General features: G+C 34.3%; 3 protein-coding genes across 3 annotated transcripts; 2 read left to right on the top strand and 1 right to left on the bottom strand.

Moving 5' to 3' along the window:
- Nucleotides 1-1003: 1003 nt before the first annotated feature.
- Nucleotides 1004-4534, top strand: LOC114173653 (uncharacterized). The gene is made up of 2 exons (XM_028058158.2): nt 1004-1535; nt 3029-4534. The coding sequence occupies exons 1-2, from the start codon at nt 1192-1194 to the stop codon at nt 4293-4295; spliced, it is 1611 nt and encodes a 536-aa protein (XP_027913959.2). The 5' UTR covers nt 1004-1191; the 3' UTR covers nt 4296-4534.
- Nucleotides 4535-5448: 914 nt separating this feature from the next.
- Nucleotides 5449-8978, top strand: LOC114171756 (Ribosomal protein L35). Its single transcript, XM_028056621.2, has 4 exons — nt 5449-5746; nt 5822-5925; nt 6036-6120; nt 8590-8978. The coding sequence occupies exons 1-4, from the start codon at nt 5552-5554 to the stop codon at nt 8677-8679; spliced, it is 474 nt and encodes a 157-aa protein (XP_027912422.1). The 5' UTR covers nt 5449-5551; the 3' UTR covers nt 8680-8978.
- Nucleotides 8979-11075: 2097 nt separating this feature from the next.
- Nucleotides 11076-14515, bottom strand: LOC114174360 (plastidal glycolate/glycerate translocator 1, chloroplastic). Its single transcript, XM_028059198.2, has 7 exons — nt 13938-14515; nt 13379-13640; nt 13082-13197; nt 12450-12559; nt 11871-12048; nt 11656-11785; nt 11076-11428 (listed from the first exon to the last, which is right to left on the bottom strand). The coding sequence occupies exons 1-7, from the start codon at nt 14365-14367 to the stop codon at nt 11278-11280; spliced, it is 1377 nt and encodes a 458-aa protein (XP_027914999.2). The 5' UTR covers nt 14368-14515; the 3' UTR covers nt 11076-11277.
- Nucleotides 14516-14821: the final 306 nt, after the last annotated feature.

Below are 14821 nucleotides of genomic sequence, written 5' to 3'. Positions count from 1 at the left end.
AATAAGTCAAAACATTTATTTCACCCATTAGTGTAAGCTGTGTGAACTGTGTAATAATTTGACCGTTTATTGGTAAACCTGTGTTCTCCCTCCATATCTGCACGCTTGTGATTATCCTCACATCTTAATCGTCAGTTTTTGTTCATAAAGTACAAAACACGCAACACGACAACACGCAACTGTATAGAATTAATTTAAAGTTGATGAATTTAAGATTATTTAAAATAATTTAACCACAATTTTTTTTTTCACTCACAATATAAAAATTTAATTATAATCTATAAACAAACAAGACAGGACTGATGACATTTAACAACAATTACATTATTTCTGATATTTGACAGAAAATGATATTATAATTGGATGCAAGTATGAAGTGAGATTCATTAAACTATGTAACTGGACAGTATCTAAAAACTTGTATAGTAATTTGTCACAAGGAGACAGAATCTTTTATGTAAGACATAACAACAATTATTTTTAATTCGCAACTAACAAACCCGTTGCCACCCGTTGAGAATCCAAAAACCAATATGTCCAAACAACAATATTATGCAGCTCATACATTTACCGGTTACATCAATTCAGCACAAAACATTACAAAAAATAAAATTGCATGCTTATGTTTTTTCATAGCATATATTCTGAAAAACTTAATAGTTTTACTAATAAAAAATAAAATATGTCTTTATATTATATCAGAATAGTAAAAGAAACCTGCATTGTTATAAGTGGTATGATTATTAACTGCAGCATATTATTGGTTGCATGGGACCAAGTGTCCTTCATAAATGAAATTTATAAATATGGGAAACTTTTCCACACACAAAACTGAGCACTGTAGCGACGTTTCCTTCTTCTGTAACGTCTCACTGTGGTGATATTTTATCAATTCCCTAGAGACAAATGAAAAAAAAAAAAGAAAAAAAAAAGTGAGTTGCGAAATTATAGTAATATATATACTTTCACTAAACAAGGTCGTTTCAAGTCCTAGAAAGTTTCATTAACCCAGCTGTGCACAGTTGCACACCAAACCAAACCAAACCAACCCTTTAGTTAGTCCCTTGCAGTAGTGTCACCTTTGTTTAAACCACAACACTCTTTCTTCTTTCTTTCTTTCTCTGCACTTTTTTTTCTCTCTCGCCATTACTCTCTCTGACACCTGCACCTTCGTTTTCTGTGTTCAAAGTGATGAAAGAGGTGACGGTTGAAGCTGATGGAGGGCAGGGAGGAGCACAGGGCGTGCAAGAGGGTGGAAAGGGCACGGTGAGACCAGACATACACAACAGGGCCATGAAGATTTTAAGGGCAAGAGAACCTTATAATGGGTACGAGGAAGTGGGGGAGAAGCCCTCTGGGTTTGAAGTTATGGGATGGTACCTTTACGAGTTTTGCTTCTACTTTGTTCAAACTGTGCTTGTTCCTGTTGTGTTTCCTCTCATAATCAGTCAGCTACAGCGTCTCCCCACAGATTCGCTTCAGGAATGGGCCAAAAACCACCCAGCCAAGCACTGCACACAAAAGGAAATTCATCTGTGAGTCCACTTTTTCCTTCTCCTTCTCATTGTTTCCACCATTTCAAGTCTTTTCCTGTTCAAATGCCGTTTTTTGAGCCAAAAATTTGTTTTTTTCTTCTGTTGTCTCGATCTAGTCTAGTTTTGGTGTTTTGGGTGTTCATTTAACAAGTTTTTTGAAAAGGTTGCTGTAGTGGCCATGGATTGTACATCAGGGTTATTTTTGTAGAAGAACAAAAAAAAAAAGACTTTTTTTTTTTTTTTTATTTTAAAAACTTGGCAGCGTGATAAACTGAGCATACGGTTCCATTTTTTTTAATTTTTTTAAAAAAATATAATTTTTAGCCGTTTGGTTCCACTATAGTTCACCATCATGAAAAGTCGTGTCCTTTGTGGCTTTCTTACAATTCTACTTTACCCTTACTCTACTCAAGAGTTAAGATTCCTTTTTCAAAGCACTTCATTACCCATCGGACATCAAACCTATTTATTAACTGTGTTGGCATGTCGACCTTTGGTGTACAACAAAAAACAACCTAAAGCCATGCCCTTGTATTCTTGGCCAAAACAAGAGAGAGAGAGTGAAAATAAAAATCCATGCTTTCCTCCTAGGGAGTATCAAAATGTTTGTCGGATTATCCCAAAAGTCATCAGTCACCTTTTAAACTTTTAAATATCCATGGTATTTATCCACAACGGTAAAATTAGGCATCATGCTATCTCCATTTGCTTAGCTTAATTATATTTTATTAACTTTTTAAAAAACACTATTAACACTAATCACTTTTTTACCTGAAAGATCTGTACTGTTCACTCACACATGACAAATTTTTCATCAAAGACAGTATTATTACATGAGAAAAGTGTTTAATATTGCGTAAAGACTAAATCTTGCCTTTTAGGACCGTTGGGTGAAATTTTCGAAAGTTAAATTAAATTTAAATTAGGTTGTTTTTGGTAATGATATCCACTTTAACTACAATTAACAGTGCCGACAAACTGAAGTTGTTTCTATATCTTATCCATGCCTTTGTAATCTATTCATAACTACAGTGCCTTCCACTTAGAAATAGTAGTAACTGATTTTTATTTTCAATGTTCCCAAACCAAAATTGCTGTACACACTACAGGATTAAGACTGTGTACACATCAAATAAACAACAGAGACACTATTTACTGTGTATTTGCAATTGCATGTTCCCAAAGTTCCATTTAACAGTGAAGTGACAGCATTCCCATAAACAACAGGAAGGTTATATGTCCATGAACATTGTAGTTTGTGCCAACATATTAAGACAACATTTGAACCAATTATGCTATTGGTTAATTTAAAGAGTAAATAATTCATTCTACTAGCTAATTTAAGAGTACATTACACTGTTCTTTCCGTTACAGATTAGTATGTATACTAAGTTTGTTTCTGACGGAGTGATAATTGATGCTAGACTATGAGAAGAACTATGACCTAATTAAAGTAAAACATCTAACAAAAATGCAATGCGGTGGAATTGCAGGTATAGCAAACTCACAAATCACACCATAAGAACAAGTGGTGGATCAAATTTCTCCTCTTTGGAGTGGACATCGATTGCTTGGGCCACTGGTCTAGCTTTGGCTGCTCCAATTCTAGGGTTCATTTCCTTCCATCTTGATGGCCATTTCCCAAAGCTCATCACAGCAGCAGCCACCGGCATCGGAGTTTTCTTCTGTCTCCCTGCAGGCTTCTTCAAAGTCACTGCCATATTCGTTCCCTACATTGCAGGCATTGTTGCAGCCAGCACAGTTGCCAATGCTGCTCACACCCACCACCTCGGACTCATGATCCGTTGTTTCACAGGACCAACCCTCAAGAGAAGCCAATTCTCTCTCAGACAAGCAGTCTCCAGCAGACTCTCCCTCCACGCCACGGCGGCCGGATGCCTTGGCGCCGCCATAATCTCCTCCTTCACATACCACATGCTCCGGGAGCTCAACGACAACGACCGTGATGTGATGAGTCTTTGGGTTGTTTCAATCTTCAGTGGCCTGATATGGCTTGTGGGGGTGTTGCACATTGTCACATCCATCAGCAGAACCACCGATTCCATCTCTTTCTCCTCAAGGCTCCACCCTTTTTCCATCTTCAAGTACCCTCATGCCATTGGAGGCCTTGCAGGGGTTTTCCTCTCCTCATTCACCACCATGTCGATTTTCACTGGGGGAGTGATCTTCATAGTGGGACAACTCTGCATTAAGCCACTGCACTTGCTCTATTTCTGGCTAACTTACTTTCTTTTCCCTCTTGTTTCTCTGTCTCTGCTACAACCCTTGCTGCACGTGATCAAGATGAACTCTGTGAAAATGCAGATAGTGGGGTTCCTTCTGTCTCTCTTGTCATCTGGGTTTGGATTCTACTATGGTCACAGCCACTGGAAATGGGGTCACTTGGTGTTATTTGGTGCAGTTCAGAGCACAGCAACAGGGATTCTGTATGCTTTTGGGAGGCTCTTGGTGTTGGACTGTGCTCCCTCAGGGAAAGAAGGTGCGTTCTCCATCTGGTATGCATGGATGAGAGCTGCAGGGTTATGCGTGGGGTTCACGGTGGGGTCGGTGGCGCCGGGGCGGATTAGGACTTCGTTCGGAGCTGCGTTTTGCACTGCCATTGCTGGAATCGTGGTGCTGCTATTCGGGAACATCAGTGACGTGGGAGGTGCTGTTGCTGCGGGGCATGTGAGAGAAGAATGTGAGAGAAGTTCTTCGAGTGTGGCTGGCTTGGATTCTAAAGAATCTGCACGCGTTTGAATAAGGAAAAGTGAGGAAGAAGAAGAATAGTGTTGTGTTGATGATTCTTTGCAAATGATGTTAGTGCATGCAAGAGTATAAGGTTTTTATTTTATGATTGATTTTAGATGTATTCTGGTAGTTAATTGCTGTTGTTGTGCATGCATGCATGATGTTTGGTCTCTGTTGAGGATTTGGGTGCTGATGGCATGTGTAACTGTGTTATAGTATTTTGTCATATTTGTCTCTCTTATACATCATTTCTGCATAGAACTCTTCTAACCTGCTTTTATGTCTAATTCTAGTTAGAGTTTCCAATTTTTAAAAGTTTCATTTTTTTTTAAATAGCCAATGGTTTTGATTGATATTACTAGCCATGTGCAATAGTTTTGGATCATATCGAAGAGGACAGAGTAAAATGGTTTAATCTTGTAACTAATGGCTCACATAACTTTTGGTGGTTTTTTCTATTTATTAAGTCTTTAAACTATAAATATTGTAATTGAGTTTGTGGTTTTCAATAGTTTCCATTATAATTGTAACTTCAAAAATAGTGCAATGTCTATAAACTATTTATTTTCAGACGCTCAAATTTATTGAGACCTACGAAATAATGTATATTTTTAAACGTTAAAATGTGAATTCCTGTTTTTTTTTTGTGTAAATAACAAAAAAACTTGTTAAACACAAACAACTTTTTTATTGTGGTATTAGAAAGTGAGTTCAGAATACACGACGGAAAGTATTATCTAACTATATATAAAGGAAACTTGTTTTACCATAAAAAAACGTTTATTTAATCCACATACTCCCTTATATTATTTTTAAAAATGATTATATAACGTTTTTTGTATTAAATTTCCATATTTTAAGAGAATCATACGTTAATTTGTTTGAAATAAATTTAGTAGAAGCGAAACTTTTTCCTTTGTGAATTTTGATCAATGACGGTGTGCTTTTTTGGGAGGTTTCTAACCTAAATATCAAAAGAATATTTCTTTCCACTAAGATTGGGAATTTAAGTAGTAATATGGGGGTACCAATAACAGACTCTACTTTGTACACAATGGGGAGCTAGGCAGCCCATAATTTTAGGCTTCACTAACAAGAAACAATTAAGCCCAAATTAGCCCAGATCTTCACGTCAAGGTTAAACAAAAAACTAGAATTTAGAAAAAAAAAATCCCCAAATTCGAAGGTGAAAAAAAGCACTTTCACAATCGCAGGTTTGGGTTCGATTGTGCAGAGTGCAAAAACTGCAAATCAGTGAAGTCGCCATGCTTCGTTGTTTGACGAAACTTCGTTGTCTCGCCGTCCAATCACGCCAAATTCTACCACCGCCCTCTTCTCGCCGTCTCCTCCACCATTTGCCGCCGCAACCGCTTCACTCTGCTTCCACATTCCGCACTTCTTCTCCTCCCTCCTTAATTTTCTCTTCATGGCATCTCCACGCATCTCATCCTTCCCCTTCCGTAAGTCTTCGATTTTAACATCTAGACTTTGTCATTCCGATCGTGATTGTTATAGCAGTTTAATTTGTTCTGTAGTTGGTTCAAGTGCGCCACGTGTCGTCCAGAGAACGAAAACTTAGAAGAAAACCGATGACTCCAACCATTTCCAAGGTTAAGAAAACCAAAATGAAATCTTATTCGTAAGTTTCCACTTCGTTACTCGCATAGGTTTTTGGTGTGTGTGTGTGTGTGAATTTTTCTTTTTTCTTTTGTTTGTGGGGAGCAAGTGATTTTACTATGGTCGGGGCAGGTCCTTAAAATCCAGATTCAGAACAATGAATGATGGGAACATCAGGCGCTGGAAGGAAGGCAAGCGTCACAATGCTCATCTCAAGGTTCATTTTTTTTTTCCTTTCTGGATTTAATGAGGTTTTATGATATGTGATGATAACCCAATTTAGATAAATTTCTCAGTAAGTGTTTATAGGGGAAAGTTTAAAAAAGATGTAAAATGAATTGAACTTCTTTTATAAGTTATAACTAACTTCTTCCTGTATTCTCTAAAAGCTCAGCTGGATAAGGTATTATGGAGGAAGTTTAATTCATTTTTCTTCTTTTTGATTGTTGTTGGAATGTGAGTTTCTTGTTGGTGGTTCTGTTTAGAATCCTTGATAATTTCTGTTTGTTCCATCAGTGTGAATAGCCAAATAAATCATGTCATACTCATTCCCAATATCCCTTCTCGACATTTCATGTGGTGGAAATAAGTCACGGAAGTTGTTGACTTGTTCTTATTCACAGTGGACTGTTGCTGTCCTTTCTAAGCAAGGTTCATATAGCATTACAGTGGCAAGTTTCTTTCAGAGACAAATTGCTTGAAAATTGAAATCATAATTGCCGTTTCTAGCCTAGTAGCTGGATTATGAATTGGATTACTTCATTTGCAGAAAATAGAGCAACATGTGTTTCCTTAGGATGTACAATTTAAAATTTAGGGTGATGAGGCAATACTTATGGTATGCTTGTAGAAGTCAAAATACAGTATTTGGTGGCATTGACATTTGTTGTGGGAGGCCAATTCAGCATGATTACTGGTTTATTGAAGGGAAAAACACTCGTGAAGTTTTCCTTGTTTTGGGTTTTTGCGGTGATTGATGTTATGATGGTGGTGTATAATGCATAACATGTTTCCAATTATGTCATCGTGGCTGTTGGAGCAGTTGGCACCCAGCTTTTGGGGCATGACCATTGCTGTGATATGGTTACTTGATAATTGACAAAAATACTTAAATGTTTGTCGTTCATTGCATCTCTACAGTAGTATTTGTTGACTCCCTCATTAGCTGTCTGCTGTGAAAATAACATTGTAAGATGGTATGATATGATGTACAAAACACGAACATAATACATCTGTTTATAAATATATTGTGGTCAAGTTTTCTAGGGGGAACATCCTCTACTGTATATTTGAAACTTTGAATTAGTATATGGTATTAAGAAAAAAATTATAATCATAAATGTCACAGAGAAAGCATTTTGCAGAAAAGTTGTTTTTGTGTAAAACTCAGCAAAGCTATCATCTATGAACCTTATCTCAATAACATTCCTTACATGATTATTTACAACGACAAAAAGATAGTTGTCACAAGTCCTAACATTATTAGTTATTAGTCTAATTAGTTGGGCTAAAAAATTTGAGTCACTGGGCCAATACATAGATTTATAATATTTATTTTTTTATATTTTTTAAACAGGTTGTATAAATGTTAGAGATAATAGAAAATGTTTACATGTATGATTCTGTGCTTTTAAACTAATTTGCTCATTTTCAAAACAATGTAATAGAGGTCAACTTTATTATTATATTCATATACAAAACTGTGGAAGTTTAAGATCATAAATGTGTACATAAGAACTGATGAGGTTAAAAAATCCTAGGAGTCAAAAGGAGTATTTGTTATTTGCCCACTTGTAAATATACATTACCTCTTCTATGTCCATTAAGCAATATATAAATATAAATTCTGTATTAAACTTATTTAGTTTTAACCCCTTCAATTCTTCTTTTGCATGGTTGATGTAAATTATATACTATGTACATAAGTAATATTTTCTTGAAAATAAGGTTATAGAACAATTTGTTTATATTTTGCCCTATTTACTGCTGTGATTCTTGTTGATTTAGACTATAGATCAATGAAAGTATGTGTATGAAATAAAAGTCTAAACTGGGTTGAGTTACTTTCTTCCTCATTGATTAATAAATATCTATGTGTAATTCAGAATTCACTGAACAAGCAATTCAAAGGCACAGTGGGGGCAACAAAAAGTACTGTTATATATCTGAAATACGGAATTTATATTTAGTGAAGGCATCTGACCAGTGACCCCACAATTCATTCCATGTTGACATGTCCATACTTCTAGAATAAGAATACTAGTATAGCGACTGTTTTACCAAGGGTGAATTTCTTTCTCACTAGCTAAGATATAGAGCCAATGGGTGAATTACTACTTTTTATCCATGTTTGCTGGCTCATAAATGTCAATGGGAAAATTCAAAATACACTGGGAACAATTCAAAATGCACAGTTGCGACAACAAAATTACTTGTATCGTATGTATGTCTGAAATCCAGAATTTGTGTCTGGAGTCAGAGTTATATACTGAAGACAAGGGATTGAGTTTGAGTTTTTAAAATCAATTACAAGATTACCTGGTTACCTGGAAAACAAAAAGGGGTACGGCAGGGAGGGAGGAACCAAACAGTCAACTATGCTTCTCCTAATTTTCTCTCATTCTATAGTATTATATGGATTTATCTCTACTCCTTAAAATTGATGAATTTCTGGTGTCTTCTGCAGTCAAAAAAATCAAAACGTAGATTGAGGAAACCTGCTATTGTCCCAGCGGCTTATGCCAAAGTAATGAAGAAGCTCAATTTCGCTGCTTAGATATTGCAAGTTTTGCTGCTGGTTACAGCATGAAAGAGCATCGACCAGGTTTTGCATTTTTAACTCCAATCATTTGTTGACCTTCACATTTTAGAATCTGTAAAACGAGCAAATTGCGGAGCAGTTTGTTTGTTGTGGAACAGTTAGAATTGATGATATTTCGAAGTCATGCCTATTTAAAGTGGCATGTTTTAGTTGATAATGTATGCATTATTGTTAACATCCCAGTCGCTGATTAATCCTTTCATGTGATACATTCGATTTGCCTTCAGTTTGATAAAATATCGGATTCCTAGATAGATGTTGTAATAAGGGATTAGTTAAGAAAATCTCTATTCGTGTATATGAACGTCTGTTTCGGCTGAGAAAGGCTATTTCTTTTATATTAACATAAAGCAGAAACAAAATTGACATAATTTAGTTTAATGGACCAATATTTTTATTTTCAAAAAATAAATAAATAAATTTCAAATTCAGTTTTTTTTTGTCGTAAATAATACTGTATTCACTCTTAAAGTATACAAAGTTAATTTGCGCTTTGTAGCAATATATAGGGATAATTCGGATATTCTGTATAAAGAGATGTTTACCCCAAATGAATACTATGAAAAATGTTAGGTAATGAAACAACTATCTTTTTGACTGAGAAATAAAGCAATCTGATGTACTGGACGATGATTGAAGAGTGCATTTCGTAGGAGGATGTTTTAAAAAACTCATTTCGGAAGTTCTTATATAGGTTCCAGGGAGTTTGGTTCGAAAATTTTACACTGAAAAATTTGTTCAAAAATGCATTTTTTTTTTATGTCGAAAATTTTGTTATATAAAACTTATTTTAGAAATTTTTAAAAGTTTATTCCAAAATGTTTTTGAAATATGTAATACAAAAGTCACTTTTTAACAAAGGTTAATTGATCCTTTTGAAATTTGACAGGTAGTGAGGGTGCAGGAAGTAAAACCCGAAGCCTAAAATCATATGCCCATCGTAAGGTAAAACTAGACGATACAAAAATGACAGTTTCTTCTTGTACATTCATTAAATTTCCCTGCAGTCTACTGCAAAGAAAATTATTGATTTTATTGTATAATATAAAAGTTATTTTTAAAATAAAAAATAATTTTTGAATTGTGCAATTCAAAAATAAAAAATATTTTAGATTGTCAAATAACTTCTAAATTATGTAACCTAAAAATTATATTTTTTTGGTAATCATCCTCGAGTTTTAGAAATATTTTTATCCTTTAAATTACACAATTCTAAAAAAATCGAAAAGGACAAAAATGGAAATTTCCTATATAAGGGTGCGGTGGGATTTATGAAGGTTCCTACAAAAATCGTAGTGTGGATTGTTACTACTCAGTACTCAACAATATTTAGATTTTATGAAGACTCTTTTATGTCATGTAAGAGACAAAATAGATTGATAGTAACCTAATTATTAGGAATCTTGTTGATGGAAGCATTCATGATTGATCTTTTAAAATATCTTTTCCAATCGATGAAATCACTCGATTCTTCAATCTCTCAATTCTAATTTTGAAAATTTTCATTCTACTGAAGCTATACTAACATAAACAATTGAGATATTTATAAGCTATCAAGAGAATTTACCTTCTCTACAATATTTATTCAAGTTACCTTTTACTTTTTACATTTATTATGCTTTTAAACATTTTACTTCTCAATGTTGCTTTCAATTTTCAAATACACACACAAATATATATATATATATATATATATATATATATATATATATATATATATGATAGTTAATATGTAAATAAAAATAAATTTTTAATTTTAATATATTTTCCATATTTGATATTTTAAAAATTTTGTGCAACTATAATTTTAAGAGAACGAGACTTGATGAGAAAGTAAAATATAACTAAATATATTTTAGAAAATATGATTGTTGTTTTGTCTCCCTCATCTTATTTTTTTGGATAAAAAAAATATATTTTGAGTTAATGTAAAATATTATTGCGATTAACTAAACAATAGACATTCAATTAAAAAATATATAAAAATCTTAACAAAAATACTTAATTGGATATTTTATCATTAACTTAAAACTTCATTAAGTGAAATATATATATATATATATATATATATATATATATATATATATATATATATATATATATATATATATATATATATTATATTACAACTTGAAGAATGGAAGTTCATTAAGTAGGTATCCAAAGTATTCAGGAAAAAAAAAAGGAGGGGTTGTGCAGGAAATGGGGGTGCCAATAACAACTCACTCAAGAAGACTTTAAAGACTTTTGTGATGTTTCAAATTTTTAGAATGCTGTTCAGAGGAAGATAAGGATATTATTTCTTTTCATTTAAACTTAAGGATGTTTATCAATGTTGAAGATTGAGACCATTTTAGCCAATGAGTTTAGGATTAGAAGTTTAATAAACTTCTCTGCATAATACATCTCTTCTTCCAAAAATATCTTTTTACAAAACAAAACCTAGTATTGCTTCCAACATAAATATCACAAGCAATGGTGCTTGGGTTCTTACTCGTTTGTAGTAAAAGGTATGCATTGAAAGGTATGGCATTACAAGGAATGTCCACAATTTCAGCCTATTACTGCAAGCAAACTTTGTCTGAATGCAGGAATTGAGCAAAGTATAGACCCAAATATCCCATTCAGAGCATAAGCAATGGCACAAAATGGAAGAGCCTCAGGTTCCTTAGCAGATAAAGCTGCTGTTCCAAGCCCATGAGAACTGCATATATTGATCCAAAACCAAGAAATATAAGTATATATATATATGCTTCAAGAAGAAACTACCTTAATGGCTTTTTTCTAAAGTAATCATATCTTTTAATGTCCAAACTACTATTCAGAAGCAGTGTCTGTGACTATTGCATATGATGGTAATTGAAGATTGGTCTGCACTCTGCAGACATTATGATTTCTTGGTCAAAATTATCTATGAACTGCAAAATATACCTTGAAGCGGTTGCTATGCCACGAGCAATAGGGTCACGAAGACGGAGTTTATCAAGAGTTGATTGCACAAAATTTGCACCAACTAAACCAGTCACTACAACTGCAGCTGCTGTGACTGATGCATTGGCACCTGCAGACATGGCAAAATTTCCCAGATGAATGGTAGGACTTAAACTATGTAACCTTTTACATTTATTGCAAAACATGATGTTTACCTTCAAAAAAAGACACAATGCTGAGAGCCAACGCCACTGTTATACATCTGGGTAGAATGGATACTGTTAATGATGGTTCTAAAGCAAGTAGACGTCCAACAATGGCAGTTGAGTACAATGAGAATATGGTAGAGATTATGACAGAGGTGAAAATCTCAGCTGCATGCCTCTTTACAAGCTGAGCACAGTAGATAAATCATTAGTCAATGCTTTAATGGATTTAGCCATTCTTAATTATATGGATGGAGAGGACAAGTTACAACGCATGTTTTGTACTGAATCATAGTGGACATATTTGGTGCACAGAAAAACAAGATATGCAGAATCCTGTGTTTCAATCTGAATACATATTTGTTCAAGTAAGATCAAACTCTATAAAGTCATTTGCAAATAACTATCCCATTATCCTTATAAAAATATTTTCTAATTTGGCAAGAGGGAAAAATGAACTAATGGAAAAAAGAAGAAAAAAAAGTAAAGGTGGGCGAAGATGCAACATAATTAATTCTCTTACTTTCTATCCACTTTCTTTCACACTATCCAAGCACTAGTGATCATTAGAAATGGAGATGGTTTTACCTTTCTCTGTTTGAACATAGAGAAGGCAAATGAAAGAATAACAGATCCCAAAAAGCCCATTAGAATGTCACCGGCACCAGGATTTGACGATGAGTTTGTAAGGTAATATCCTGGGAATGTCAAAAGAAGAATCAGCAAAATTATGTCAAAGCTAAGTCATAGATGTTAGTGTCTATAGATAAATTAGTACTAGACTTGGTGCTACACTTTTACATCAATGTTGTTACGAGACCATAAATCAAACCAAATAATGTGATCTTATTGCTCAAGATTAACCAGATAAGTTAGTTTCTTATAACTCATTCTCATACTAAAATTTAGTTAAATGATTAATCGCATTTGAACTTGGAGGGGAAAAGGCTTCAAATGCTTATAGTAACTCATAAGATATCTGCAGTCAGAATAGAAATTTCTTTTTCCTAGTTATAAAGTAGTCAATCAAAGAACAACTTAGTGTTCATTTGGTTTATTAGTGCAAGTGCTCCAAACCATGTTTGAGCAAAAGGGAGACTATTTCTTCGAGAAAACTTGCCTCAACACTCAAAATTTAATTTTTGCAGTAATTTAAATCTTAAACAAAAAGGCCCTTGTACAATATAGAGTTGAATATTAACTTCAACTATAATTTACACCTAAAACAGCATGAAGCCCTGACTTAGAAAGAAACCCCAAAGCAATTGCAGCTAGCTCTGCTGATGCTGCACAAAAAATTATTGGGTGGAAGACCTTCTTCAAGCTTGATGGCAATCTGAAAACAAAGGGAGGGGATAAGAAAAGGCACAAACTATAGTTAGTTCTAATAAAATCCAAATATAATATCACATTTTTGCTCCATCTAAATCATAAACAAAGAAAGAAAAAGTAACTGTCCCCAGAAACAGCCATGTAAAGAGTTCAATGTATATGCAGTGATGAAAATGAACCTTTACCCTGAACCAATCATGTAGCCTAACACTGTGGACGCAAGCAAGAATGGAAGATATGTTCTGGCTCTTGTCCCCAATGCTGTTGGAAAAACCAATGAAGCAGCAAAGGATATAAGAAGAACCCCGGTCCATGCCCACACTTCAATGGAAGAAAATGGAGATGGCTTCTCCATAGGCTCAGCATCTATCAATTCTGTCTTCACAGCTTTCCTCACACCTATAGCTGTCAAACCAGTGACACAAACTGTAGCTAGCCATCCTCCAACTGCACAAGTTCAACAAGTTTCAACTCTCATCATGAAATCGTAACACTTGGACTCTATTTACATAAACTTCTCCATGAACACTTACAGATGAAACAGTTAACAAGAAAAAATGAATTGTATTAAAAATCAACTTCTGCAATTAACTTATTTTCTATCTATCCTCAGTACTTATGAGAAATTTATCCAAATAAGATCTTAATTACACATACACACAGACACCAAGGATGATTGAAACAATCATCATCTCTATTCAGCATCATGATCATAAGAATAAGAGCTTGTCCAGTAATCAATACCTACAATAAAACAGATTTTGATTGCAGAAGAAGCGGGAATATCTTTAAGAGAAAGGGGAAGCACAACCAAATAGGGAACATAGAACAAAGGGAGCCATCTCTGGATGAAAATAATTCCCGGTTCAAAGAACTTCTCGAAGGCCACAGCAGCAGAGGGCACAGCATAATCAAGAATAATCAGAACAGAGAAAATACAGAACATCCCAAACAAGGCACTTGGGAACTCAATTGAAGCTGCTGCAAAGGCTTTTTTCAAGAGAAAATCAATGGCCAGAATGAAGCCAAGGGAAACAACCCAATGCAGCACCCCAAACACTTGAAGACGCAAATTTTGGGTGACAGACCCAGTGGAAGTGGAAGTGACCCCAGTTTGGGATTGGAGTAGCTCGGTGCAAAGTTCTTCACTTTTGCAACTTTCTGGGGTACCCATTAGCTAACAACCATTAATTGAACCCAATACCTCGGATTGAGTGAACAAACTGCAATACAATCGTTATCTTCCTACGTCTCGAGTGGCAATAAATGGTGACCGATAACAGAAAAAAGACAAAATAGAGATGTAAAATTCCATACGTCTCTCTTCACCATGGGAAAACTGATTTGGAAACAAGTTTGGCTTTAGAAATTACAAGACCTGAAATTTCACCTCCATGATAAATTTGTCACTTTATCTAACATACTATACTGATATGGGTATTATTCTATTTTAAAATATGTACAATAAAGCTTTCTTTAGTTTTATATATTTTTAATTGTATACGACGTTAAAATTAATATTCTTAGTTTTAACACAATAAAATAAATTAATTTCCAACGCATGCAAATATTCGTCGGATTAACAACAGGAAGAGATATATTCCTTCGTAATAAATGATTGACTGAAT

The sequence above is a fragment of the Vigna unguiculata genome, chromosome 2 (assembly GCF_037176805.1).
Source record: "Vigna unguiculata cultivar grain cowpea cultivar isolate G323 ecotype 2 chromosome 2, ASM3717680v1, whole genome shotgun sequence".
NCBI classification, from domain to species: domain Eukaryota; kingdom Viridiplantae; phylum Streptophyta; class Magnoliopsida; order Fabales; family Fabaceae; genus Vigna; species Vigna unguiculata.
The sequence above is the reverse complement of the archived record's forward strand: the minus strand, read 5'-3'. Positions and strand labels throughout refer to the sequence as shown.

What these genes read in the sequence shown, in the direction of transcription:
- LOC114174360 (XM_028059198.2), bottom strand. Translation starts at nt 14,367, where the DNA reads ATGGGTACCCCAGAAAGTTGCAAAAGTGAAGAACTTTGCACCGAGCTA. An exon ending in AGGGCTTCATGCTGTTTTAG is followed by an intron (nt 12,560 to 13,081) that starts GTGTAAATTATA and finishes TGACATTCCCAG; the next exon opens with GATATTACCTTACAAACTCA. An exon ending in CATTGTGTCTTTTTTTGAAG is followed by an intron (nt 11,786 to 11,870) that starts GTAAACATCATG and finishes CCATGTCTGCAG; the next exon opens with GTGCCAATGCATCAGTCACA.
- LOC114171756 (XM_028056621.2), top strand. Translation starts at nt 5,552, where the DNA reads ATGCTTCGTTGTTTGACGAAACTTCGTTGTCTCGCCGTCCAATCACGC. An exon ending in CATCTCATCCTTCCCCTTCC is followed by an intron (nt 5,747 to 5,821) that starts GTAAGTCTTCGA and finishes TTTGTTCTGTAG; the next exon opens with TTGGTTCAAGTGCGCCACGT. An exon ending in ACCAAAATGAAATCTTATTC is followed by an intron (nt 5,926 to 6,035) that starts GTAAGTTTCCAC and finishes TGGTCGGGGCAG; the next exon opens with GTCCTTAAAATCCAGATTCA.
- LOC114173653 (XM_028058158.2), top strand. Translation starts at nt 1,192, where the DNA reads ATGAAAGAGGTGACGGTTGAAGCTGATGGAGGGCAGGGAGGAGCACAG. An exon ending in ACACAAAAGGAAATTCATCT is followed by an intron (nt 1,536 to 3,028) that starts GTGAGTCCACTT and finishes GTGGAATTGCAG; the next exon opens with GTATAGCAAACTCACAAATC.